At 37.9% G+C, this 12,591-nt stretch overlaps 1 protein-coding gene across 1 annotated transcript in view; it reads left to right on the top strand.

Moving 5' to 3' along the window:
- Window positions 1-168: 168 nt before the first annotated feature.
- The window catches only part of mio (GATOR complex protein mio), a 32,269-nt gene continuing 19,846 nt past the window's right edge, over window positions 169-12,591 (top strand). Inside the window, exons 1-6 of the mRNA XM_089636247.1 lie at window positions 169-463; window positions 818-1,015; window positions 1,764-1,904; window positions 4,030-4,227; window positions 5,216-5,411; window positions 6,077-6,312. Of these exons, the coding sequence (XP_089492373.1) occupies window positions 334-463; window positions 818-1,015; window positions 1,764-1,904; window positions 4,030-4,227; window positions 5,216-5,411; window positions 6,077-6,312 (1,099 nt within the window). The 5' untranslated portion in view covers window positions 169-333. The remainder of the gene's footprint in view (window positions 464-817; window positions 1,016-1,763; window positions 1,905-4,029; window positions 4,228-5,215; window positions 5,412-6,076; window positions 6,313-12,591) is intronic.

Genomic DNA, 12,591 nt, shown 5'->3' with positions numbered 1-12,591 from the left:
GAAAATAAAATATTTTAGAGCCACAAACCAATGATATATAACACCCATGGGTGTTCATTGCCACAAACTACTGTATCAAACGTCTATTTTTCTAATGTCATCTGGAGAGTGGTATATTTATGGTCATCTGTGAGCATCTGTGAGTGTTAAATCTATGTCTCTGTTTTGACTGTCAGATTTTTATGAAAAGATAACAATTGCGCGATTGCTGAGATTTATTTATTTTCAATCTCATTATATATTTTTAAACTGCTTCTTGAAAGTTTTTTATACGGTTTATTTTCAATAATGTAATAGCGGATACTAGAGTTGAAGGTTTTGTGATTTGAGGTTATGACGAGTACGGGAATTAAGCTTGAGGTGCTCTGGTCTCCAGTGCACCCTGATAAATTTGTAACTTGGGGTACGGATGTGAGTCTTTATGAAGTGGTATCATCCAGAGATACATCCGAGAAACCTACTTGTAAGTAAATTATTTGTAACTTTTAATTTAGGTAGGTACTAACAAAGTACTAGTCAAAAGTTGTTCAAAGTTTTGCATTGTTTGGCACAACACGTCTCTCTTTGGGGATAATCTAATGAGCCCATTACTGATGTTCGCATGTGCTCTGAACAGTCACCGAATGAATAAAACCTTTTTTTTTATTTTAACCAAAACATTGCACATATTTTTACCTCTTTATGTTAATCATCCCATGGTTACGCACTACAACAATAACATGTGAAATATATAACAATAAATAGTACTTACATATATTTTTTTGTTTTTTTGCTTGTTAAATTTTTGTTGCTTACTAAGAATACATTCTCTTTCTAGCCTTAAAACTATCAGAAAACTTGGGTGCCTACCTCGTGGCCAGCAATGCCAACTACCACTATGTGAAGTGCGTGGACATCTACCCACAGCCCGAGGCGGACCTCCTCTTGGCTTTGGGGCAAGCCAACGGAAAAGTCATACTTACAACCTTCGGTCCAACTACTTTTGATGCCTTGGGAGTCAATGGAAAGGAATTTGGTAATGATTTTGGCACATTTTCTACCTTCAAACTTATTTTAAGTATGGGCAAGAGTACACAGTGACAAAAATATAATATTAGTTCCAAAAATTAGACTCAAATACATATCTGTCACACAAGATTGCTGTATACCGAAAGCCCACTAATCCATATATGTATTACAGCCTGCAAACAGTGCAAACGGGTTGGGGTTGAGAGGGAGCAATACGATTTACTTCCCGTATACAACTAGTATTACCAGGTTTCAGTGGGCGCTCAATAATTATCGCAACACTGCCGATATCACATAGCGAACTTCTAATTATCATTTGAATGACATTGTGACTGACTCAACTCGCAGTCGTTTGTTATTGTTTACATGTTTATGCACCACTCGGCCATCTTCTTGGTTTTTTTGTCAAATTACAATTTATATCAAATTACTAGCTGTACACATTGCTGTGGATCAGTCTGTCTGTCTGTGCATATAGAGAAACAATAGTGCGTGTTGTTTTTACGCACTTTTTTTTTTAAAAAGCATGTTTTTACCTGTCACAGATGACATCTACACAATACAGGTATATGACAACACCCGCGTATTTGAGTGCAACATTGTGTCAAAAAATCAATCAATTTAGTATAGAAATAACTAGAACACCGAGAATCGAAAAAAATTCTTATTTTATTTATTTCTTGTTATTACAAATTGTGATTATATTTTGTCTATGGTTATTGAACTAATTTTTCTATGATTTTTTTTCATTTCAGTACCAAGGCATGCAAGACAATGTAATGCGGTAGCCTGGAATGGATTAGACTCAAACATTTTGGCAGCAGCATTGGATAAATACAGAAATGATCACTGCATCTTGCTATGGGATGTTATGAGATGTCCGTCGGGGGGAGATGGTGAGATTCATTATTATTTCAATACAATACCAGACAATAAGGGAAGAAATTTATGTATTTAACTAGAGGGGCGTACCTAAATAAATACAATATCATATAATTTAATAATTTTGTTCTCATATGTACATAATTTCTGAAGGAATATGTATTTATTTTTTTAATATACCAGATTTTTTCCTTTTCGTCGTCTGGAAGGCAATAAGAAACTCCAATCCTTATTCTTTTTTTATCAATAATGACCTTCTGACTAATATACCAGTATTTTCTTTATACATAGTTATTTTCAGTTTAACTCTCTTCTTCAGAGGTAGTTGTTGAACTGACTTAACTTCAAATGTTGCTCTATTAGAGGTGAGTACTAGCTTGTCTTAATACTTGGAACAACTGGTACAGGTATGAATAAATACCTAGTCCAAATACCTGTTCCCTAGTATTTCGCACTTGCACTTACTTTTACAATAATTGGTTTGCCAAAAGGAATTATTATATGGGGTATTGCTCACGCGGTGGATTCCCCACAATATTATTTCGAATCCATGGGGGAGGCTTGCTAGTTAATTTCTGCCCACTACAATTTCCCACAAATTTTCTACATAAAGTTGATTCCCCTCGATAATTTTTCCAAACCATGGGGGGATGGGGTTGTTAGAGAAAATCTGAGAAAAGTAATTCCCCACAACAATTTCTGAGTGCATTTCCGATGTATGAATCCCCTCAATGATTTTTCAAAAATCCATGGGGGTGGGGTAGCTAGAGAATTGCCTGTCGGAATTTCCCCCACATTTTTTTTGGTGTCCTCTGATGCATTTGCATTTCAGCGTTGTTCTCCTCCATCAGACCAAGGCTGCATGCATGAAATCTTGGTTTTACAACAGCTGTATACAGCAATTGCATCATTTTAGGTTTGAGTCCCCACGTTCTGCTGCAGATTCGCTTTTGCGACTAAAGATTACCAGTTCTGTCTTGTCTGGGTTGACTGACAGCACTGTTTCTTCACACCATTCTTCCACTGTTGTCAGTGTTGACTGTATAAGGCCTCTGGTTGTGTCTGCATCCCAACACCTTATTATGGTTGCAATGTCATCCGCATACCCTTGTGTATATAGGCCCCTGTTGAGGTTTAGGATGAGGTTATCCACCACTAGGCTCCACAGCAAGGGTGATAACACCTCTCCCTGTGGACACCCTCTTGTTACCAATACTCTGATGTTCACCTCAGCCCTTGTCACCATAAGTATTCGGCTTGAGAGCATGTTCTTCAGCCACCTTATGGTGGTTTTGTCGAGTCCATATCTCTCTGCCGCTTCGTCAATGGATTTAATAGTGGTGCAGTTGAATGCTCCCTCTATATCCACGAATAGACCTACTGCCAGTTCCCCGGTCGCTTGTGCCTGCTCCAGTTTGTACACCAACCTGTGCAGTGCCGTGTCGACCGACTTACCTGGTTGATAGGCAAATTGCGATTTGTGGAGGGGCTTTTCTCTCTGTGCCCCGTCCCTTGTGTGCCTATCCATTAGCCTCTCCATCATCGTTAGAAGAAATGAGGTGAGACTAATTGGGCGAAATGCGCCAGGTTGGTCATAGTCGGCTCTCTTCAGTTTAGGTATGAACACTACCCTTGTTTTCTTCCATGATATGGGAATGTATCCGAGGGCACAGCTTGCCCTCAGTATCTTAGTCACAGGAAGTAGGATTGTATCTAGGCCTCTCTGTAAAAGTGCCGGAAAGATTCCATCCTCTCCCGTGTTTTTAAATGGGTCAAATCTGTTGATAAATAAGTGTTGTGTAAATATGTGTCGGCGGTACGGTATCCCATTTTCAGGGTCCGGGTTGTAGACCACGCCCCCTCACATTGCAGGGTATTTATTTTCACATAAATACAACTTTGATTTACAAATGTAGTCATATAATTGAATTTTCCATACAAGTTCGATATATTCGTCATTTTAATTTAATAAATATAATATAACCTTTTTTTGTCTCCAAGTATTGTCTTCTTTTCTGTCAGAGTCGAGTGAAATGCCATTTGAATATGGCTAATTTTACTTTAATATTTAAACCTCTGATTGTTTTTTCGACTTCTATGACATAACATAACCTTACTTTAACTATCCTCTCATAACAGGCAGTTCCTCTCCACGCCTCAGTGGCAGTCTGCTATCTCCCTACACGTACGGCCTGACGCCTGCAGTCGAAGTTGCGCGGCCCATCGCAGAGATGGGCCTCTCCGAGCTAGCGCACTCGCTGGCCTGGCTGCAGAGGCAGTCCCGCACACTGGTGGTCGGAATGAACCAGAAGCAGATCAAGATATTTGATCTGAGAGGTTTGTAAGATTAAATTATTTTTAGGTACATTGTAGAATGCAGCCTCTTTATCTTGATTTATCACTTGGTCTGTCCCTATTTTGTCCCTAAGTCCATCCATCACAGCGACCATGCAGGTGTGGGTAATAAATTTCAATACATGTACAATACAAGTACAATACAACTCCAATACAAGTACAATATAATTACGATACAAGCACAATACAAGTAAAATACGATACAAGTACATGTATTATATTAATTTTATGTTATTTTCACACATGCGATTCTCAATACATTGCACCACATTTTTGAAATTGTGAAAACATTTAAAAAATAAAATATGTATTGAACCAAATAGGGTCTTATTTTTTGACAGTTACAACTTTACGCCTGCGTTAGGTCAAAAATGGGCTGTGATGGTGGATTTATTTGTGACCGATCGTGTTCACCCTAAATTCACATTTCAAGCTTCTAAAACTGGTCCGTCACAATAGAAATGACATTGGAAGCTTGAAATATATTGACTTTGATAGACAGATAAAGCTTGGTAATTTTATTTCGAGAGAGCTCACTACATGTTTGTAGTGAGACATAATATGCAATTGTAATGACTATCCTTATTTCACAGGGATACGCAAGTATCCAATACTTATGTTGTGTACTTACGTTGCAAACAACTTGTCGCACACAGTCCGCACACGTCGCTACTGAAATCATAGACCCGCATCGCCACTGACAACCAAACAGTTACTACAGCTGTCATTTTTATATTGTGTCATTCTTTGTCAACTGTTATGTTATAAAATGTCTGATATAAGTGACCCCATATTTGTATTTCAAGTCTCAACGCGAATGGCGCCAAACTCACCCGGCCTGTCGCAGGAGACTGGCGTCACCGACGAGTTTACAAAGTCAGAAACGTGTGCCTGTGTACCAACTTCCGCGCAGATGTATGGCGGTAGTTACTTGAATCGTTACCTCTTCAATATGCACTATGTTATACAGACTTCTCGAACAAGGCGGTGACAACAACGGCAACCAAGGCGGTGTACGGGGTGTGCGTGGACCCCCACAACGACTATCAGCTCGCCAGTCGGGTGGACAACATCATCACCGTGTGGGACACCCGAATCTTCGACAAGCCGGTGCTGACCCTCGCTCAGAACAAGGCAGTCACCAAGATACTGTGGTGCCCCACTAGGTAAGATATCATGGTTACATTTTTATATTCAAGACAAAGTAATTGTAAGATATTGTACTATTCAACATAGCTACCACCTTATGGCTATCCATTATAATTAAATGAAACAATGTACTTTGTATAAACTACTGTATTTTTTATTAACGCCGACCGGTTTCGGAACGTCCTTTACTTCCTCAGGGCAAAATATGTACTAACTTAACATAAATAAAATTATGGGTGAACATTGTATTATGTAGATGTTGAAGTGGGGGTGGAGGTGTAACTAAGACTAGATTAGTGTAGAGTAGGGGTAGGAGATGGAACGGACGAGATTATATAGATGTAGTAGTTTACAAAGTTAAATTGTTTAATTTAATTATTAGATTCACTTTGTAAGATTAGTTAAAAATTTAGGAATGATGGTTATGATGTTCTTTTCTCACTTCGTGAGAAATTTTACAACCGCTCTATTATATGTATATTGTTAATTTTTTTTTATTTACTCAATGTTCTCCCGATCAGTACAATTGAATGACTTACGCAATATTGCTGAAAATTTACATGCGTCTCTATGAAAGAGTGATATTACACATTCTTGATTATCATGACCACTTCTGATCCATTCCGCGAATTTATTTAGCTCCCGTCGTAAATAATAAATATCATTTTAATCTTCCATCCAGGCAGAATCTTCTCGGCTCTCTCCAGCGCTCCAGCTCCGTCCTCCGCCTGGCTGACCTGCGGGGGCTTCCCAGCGAGGAGGGGGGCGGGGTCGGCGGGGAGGGAGGCGACCCCCCCGCGGCCCTGGAGCGCTCTGTCAGCCCCTTGAAGCCTGGGGGCCCCGCGGGGGACACGAGTATAGCCAGCTTCTCCTGGCACCACCAGCACACCAATAGACTGATCACTATCACCATGGCAGGTGGGTTGAAACAATTACTTACAGAACATGTTGCCTGAAAAGGTGAATCCACCGTAAAATAATCCTCTTCAATAGTGCCGATATATGAGCAGAAAAAGTTTTATTACAAAATTTCCTGTATTTGTATATGCATGCTATACTTTTGAAAAGTATATCGTCGTTCGGCTTGAAATACCTCGAATGTGAGTTTATTCACATAGAATGCTGAAAATGTTAGTTTTTTGCACAATATGTAACTCTGGGAATCTGATTTCCAAGAACAATATCGCATATCAAGATGTGTCGTGATTTTTCTCTCGTGGACAATTTGTTTCATCTTGCATTCGCAGTATTGCATGCTGAACGACATGAGTATATCATTGCCGTTAAAAATCGTCAAATTACAACAAACATTTTTGCGACACTGCAAATTTGAAAGCTAAAATATTTTACTTAAATTTTAAAATATGGTTTTAAAGTTTACTGACGTCTACCCGGCATTGCTCTACTTTTCTATACTTTCTATAAATATAATATGCATGTAATATATATATATAAACCTTCCGAAAGAAATTCTCTAAATGATAGCGAAATCCATATCAAAATCCGTTGCGTAGTTTATTTATTTATTTAACGCCCAGTGGGCTTTTCCATGTAGGTGGTACTATTTTGATGACAGACAATTTTGAAAAATGAGAATGAAATAATAAAAATAAAATTACATTAAAAAGTAATATTATATGTAAGAAACAAAAAAAAGAACAAGAATATAAATTAAAAAATACAGCGATTTTACTGGTTAGTATTGGTTTCCCATAGTGTGAAACCGTTGTATTGGGGAGTTCGCAATGTAATTGCGCTTATGTGTGTTGCAGTGGAATAGTGTATTTTGTCGTGTTGTTATTGTAGGTATTGGTAAGTTTATGAGTTGCAGAAGTTCGCAACAGTCGAATTTAGAGTTTAGAATTTTGGATAAAAAAGTTAAGTTGTTTATTTTACGCCTGTCTTCCAATGTGTGTATTTTGAGAGTATTTAATAAGAAATGATATTGTAAGTCTTAGAAGAACTAAGCGCATAAACAGACTGACTGGGATAGTGACTTTGTTTTATACTATTTAGAGATGTAACGTTTATCTACCCGTGTTGTACGATGACGCTGTAGGTCCCGTCACCGTAATTGGGGCAGAGAGAGACGTTCTATCCTCTTTGTTCTAAGGCCACTTGTAATTCGGTAGGAATCGCGCTGCCCCAACCAACACACAAAGTAATCGCAAGATTTCTGCTCTTACAAGGTTTGATGATTCTTTCGTATATTGATGTCCAGCTGGGCCGGCACGGTAATAATTGTTAATGAATGAATAATTACAGGTCCCTTTATAAACATGAATTAATGTACACACAATCACAGCGATCCCTTGTTGCACAATAATTTTGTTTAACGGCAGTTGAATGTCTGTAGGTACTCAGTATTTTCCAATATGTCGTATTGGGATGAGTATTACGGCGGTATCTCTAATTCACGTAGGACGTTGATCAATAACACATTTAAAACACTGTTCACGATAGAATTAATCATGGCCTCAAACGGTGGACGACTAATGGATTTTACAGCGGTTTTCAATAACTCTCCGATCTTGAGCAGATGGCACATTCTTCGCTAGCTTCGTTCGGTTGCACAAAAATCAAGCGTGGAGTTTAAATTCCTGCTCTATGATTGGCAAAAGCATAACAAAGCTGTTAATGTGGCATAGCCAGAAAAATGACAAACATCATAACGGAACACGCGTAATAATAGAAAAAAATCTAAAGCATATAATAAAATTATTTCTCTAACATTCAATTTTTGATGCCTCAGTACTTTGCATGTGGATTGGTTACTTTTTAACCCTTCAGGTTTTAAAATATTTTTACCAACAAGTCCCAACGACAAGGTGAAAGTTCAAGGAATTTCAGAATGCTCCCGAAATATCTAAAATGTGGTACATATTACTTAGTTTTGAAGTTGTCGTTGAAAGAAATACCATTTTAGATACTGGCTAAAATTATCTTTGCAATGAATTATTTGAAATAAACATTGAAAGTTATAAAAATTATTTTTCAATATCAGACATGAAAATGTTAACAAAAAAACTTACCGAGACATTTTGACTCGGAACGTCTATAATTTTGTAAGAATTCGATATTTATAAAACATATTCCTTTTGTGTGGGTAATTAGTAAGAAAACTATAACTACAACTTACTTTTTATGCCGTTAATACAATAAAAATAATATTTAATTTTCAACTGCCATTTAAATAAATCCTGCCAATTCGTAATCGTACACATTATGTTCAATATTTTATACAAACTGAGAAGAATAATTATTTATCTTTCCAATGACGAACAAATGACCTTTCTACTTATTATAGAAAAAAAGTTAAAAATACTTTTATAATGTATGGACGCCCCGGTCATATCTGTCCTTCAATGGCTCTAATGGAATATGATGTTTGTGGCTAGTAATGTCCTTACGAGGCCTGAAGGGTTAACGATGTCAATGTGGTCCCTTACCACCACAACCAGTGGGGGTTTTCTCTAATGTGCACATGTGCAGTGAACTCCAAAGATTAACTACGCCCAAAAAGACTCACTTGAATTATAATATTATTACAGTTTAAACAGCACACCACTACTCCATGGTAAAAAATCTACCTCTACGAATGAACATACCGTCACAACTCCTTAGTAAAAAAAAATCCACCAATGGGAATCTGGTCCAGCGCGCATTCTAAAATGCACAAGGAAGCTTAAAAAACCTATGTTGTATCTAAGGGCCAAAATTTGTTAATTGTCTGTGCCGTCATAGCTTTGTTGGACTTGGAACCGAACATTAACGCATTCGAGTGACATAATATCTGCTCTGCGTCTGTGGGCTTCAAACATAGGCACTTACGCAGATATGTTCACGTTTATAATAATATATTTGCTTTATTTTTGTAAATCAACGCGCTTTACCTTGTTGCTGCATTTCAACAATTATTTGGTGAACCGAATTTAAGTAGGTAAACTGTTTTTTTGTGGGCATACATAATTATAATAATTAAAATAAAATAACTTTGAATACCACTTTATTAAATATATTTCTAAACAACCCGTTTCAGTTTATCAGGGTTTATAAAAACATACTAAATTAATTACAGAGGTGTATGGGTACTTATAGTTAAGCTGGAAGAGGGAGAGAGAACATTAACTTTGGTGGAGGTGGAAGACTTAGGTAAGAGAGAGAGGGTAAACATAGGTGCAGGGAAGGGAAATATATTTAAAATGGGACTGTTTGTTAAATCTAATTGTTTAGTAACAAATTGATTTTATTGACTTTTAGAGATTTTTTTTAATTTCAAGTGCTTCTAAATTGTTGAAGCGTAGACCTATCCTGTTTCTATGTAATACATCTATACCTGAAGACTTATTAAATGAGTGATCTTTATCTATTAAATGTGTCTGTATGTTTATCTATTAAAATTCCGAAAAACCTATTTTGTTTAAGCGTCTCAAGTGCTCAACTACCCACGTTTGAACATTTCTTGCAGTTTTACCAATGTAAAATGCTTCGCAATCATTACGCACCACATCAATTCCATTTAAATTTAAACTTGCAATTCAATTTGACAATTATCTTTTACGTTTTTTGTTTTGTTTCATTATTCAGCTTTATTCTACATCGATAGCAACTTAAAGAATTATTCCAAACCTTTCCCGAACTGTAGTTGAAAACTAACCATTGTTCCACACACTACAAACAAGCATGTAAAATGAAAAACTGATATATGTTTATGTCACCAATCTCTATAAAACACATAATATTTTTGGGGATCAGATAGCGGAGACACAATGAAAGAGGTTGTTGAAGGTCACAGTGTTTTTATTGAGTCAGGATGCAGTATGGGAGATGACTTCGGGACCGATACCGATGACACCGGATGCAGGCGGTGAAGTGGTCTAGGCGGTAGTTGGCGACGACGCGTTGAGACCGGACTCGTGGATGTGTCAGGAACTGGTGAAGACCATGGTCTTCCGGGCGCTCCAGTGCTGAACAAGGTAGCCGAAGATACGAAGGATCTAGTAGGCAGTTGAGCGGGATATGCAGGCCGGCGAGGATGTCGCGGGCCGATGCGCAGACCGGCGAGGATGCTGCGGGGTCTAGGCGCGTGGATGTAGCTCTGGCCAGGGATGCTGAAGCCAGGGAGCTGTGATGATCCCGTAGGAGTCCATAGATGACGTGCAGAGCCGAGTGTATGCAGATGGTCCTGTGCGCGGCGGAGGCGCGCAGGTTGGTCACTCACGAGACTGCAAATTGTTGACTGACTAATGACTGACTGACTGACTCGCTGCGTCGGGCCTATTTATATAACCAAGCTGACGGCGGAAGTAGCTTCGCGAGACCGGTTACTCGCTGAATCTCGATGTTTCGATGGCGCTGAAATTATGCCTAGGCAGTGGCCTAGAACTTTCTGGCGGTTGCGCGTAAATTACCTAGTCAAACTCGCAATTGTATTGACGTGGGTAGTTCGTTCGGACATCGCAGCGGCAAGTAGGTGCTTGTACATTACGCAATTAATTATGCTTCGCAAAATGTCTTGGACGTTTGCGGCCCATGCATTTAATACTGGCCGTCTTTCTGGAACATTCTGGTAGCATCGCTACATATTCATCGAGCTGTCTCCCTCACGGCAATGACCTAAGCATCCCTAAGCTTTCTTCGGTACCTAATTTTTACTTAAACGAAAGACATAGTTTCATCTCGTTTATTCTATGGCGTGCATAGAGACGGAAGATGCCAAAGTCGAGACATTCTTTAAATTGACCCAACGAATCGTGTGGACTTTCGAATAAAAGCTTCACCAATTGACCTAAGGGAAGAACCGCCCCTGATGCCACTTATTATAAATATTCGCAAGCCACAAACGTATTAGTCAAAGGATGTATTATTTCAAGTCGTAGTAGGCATTTATTGGTATTTTTTACGATACTTGTTAAAAAAATAATTGTGCTAGTTATTTTCAAAACGGTCTTCTAGATCAGCAATCTTTTGAAATGATGAGACATATTTTCGATGAAGAAGAAAAGTTTCTCACTAAAAGCTGATTTTCTTTCTTTTTTTAAATCGCTTTAATGTTGAACTCGCAATGATGTAGACCACGAATCGCCACTATCCAAAAACACGATTTTTTCCCCTGGATAGAGTGATCATAAATTTGAAATTAAATACATAAATGATGATAAGTTAAACAATACTGAAACAAAAAATATGTATAAATATTAAATTTCGGCTTGTTTTTTTTTTATCACGGTAATTTATCCAGTACATAAGTGGGTTTATGACAATTTAATATTCCTATTATCTGAGAAAACACTAATCTTTAAGTACCTGCCTGCTTATCACCTTTCCGTGCATATGTCAAAAGTTATTTCTTGCTATTAGTTTACCGGCAGTATTTGCACATTTGATAGGTTAAACCTGGAAGTATAAGTAGGGGTAAGCAATGCTGATTAAAAAATTTGGACGTACGGATTAACCTTATCAGGACGTGAAATTTACATGTAAGCAATATATGCGGTACTTTTTATGTGATATTTATTCCATCAAGTACTTCCTATGTGTATTAAAAATAATCAACGTGTTTGATTACGATTTCGAACCAAAGATTTGCATCTAATTTAAAATCTCATGATTTATATTACATCTCCGTAGATGTCAAGGGAGCCAAGCCACAAATTTGCCGAAAATGAAAAAGTATATAAAAGCGTTTTAAAACCATCAAAGATGCTGTGGTCGATTGATTTGAGTCACAAAACATTCCATTTATGACTATTTTGTAAATTTCCAAGAGACCTATCACACATAGATTTAAAGCAGTGAATGAAGACAGGCCGCATAAGTCTTTTGACTTCCGAATAATTTATTATGATATGTGGCTTAACGCTGTTGACAACTGAAACTTCTCGCGAAATTCGCGCTTCGGTTCACTTTCGACGACAATTTATAGTCTTGTCTTCTTCTAACTCGGCCAAAAATACAGAGAAAAAACTAGCTTAACGAGTCGGGTAGTTTAAATATTATTGACACAAAATTCATCATCGGTCCGGAGTCGTCTCACAACTGCGCTACTGACTCACCCAAATAAACGCTGTGACATCACAACCACATCTTTCATTGTCTCCTTTCCAATCCCCAAAACTATATAATATACAGGGTGTATCAGCACCCGACAAACTTTAACCACCTATTCCTTAGCACATTTGGAGTAAAAAATGTTAT

The sequence above is a fragment of the Hesperophylax consimilis genome, chromosome 10 (assembly GCF_061612785.1).
Source record: "Hesperophylax consimilis isolate HC1 chromosome 10, BYU_Hcon_1.0, whole genome shotgun sequence".
Classification (NCBI taxonomy): domain Eukaryota; kingdom Metazoa; phylum Arthropoda; class Insecta; order Trichoptera; family Limnephilidae; genus Hesperophylax; species Hesperophylax consimilis.
Note: the sequence above shows the minus strand (reverse complement) of the source record. Positions and strands in the feature narration are given on the sequence as shown.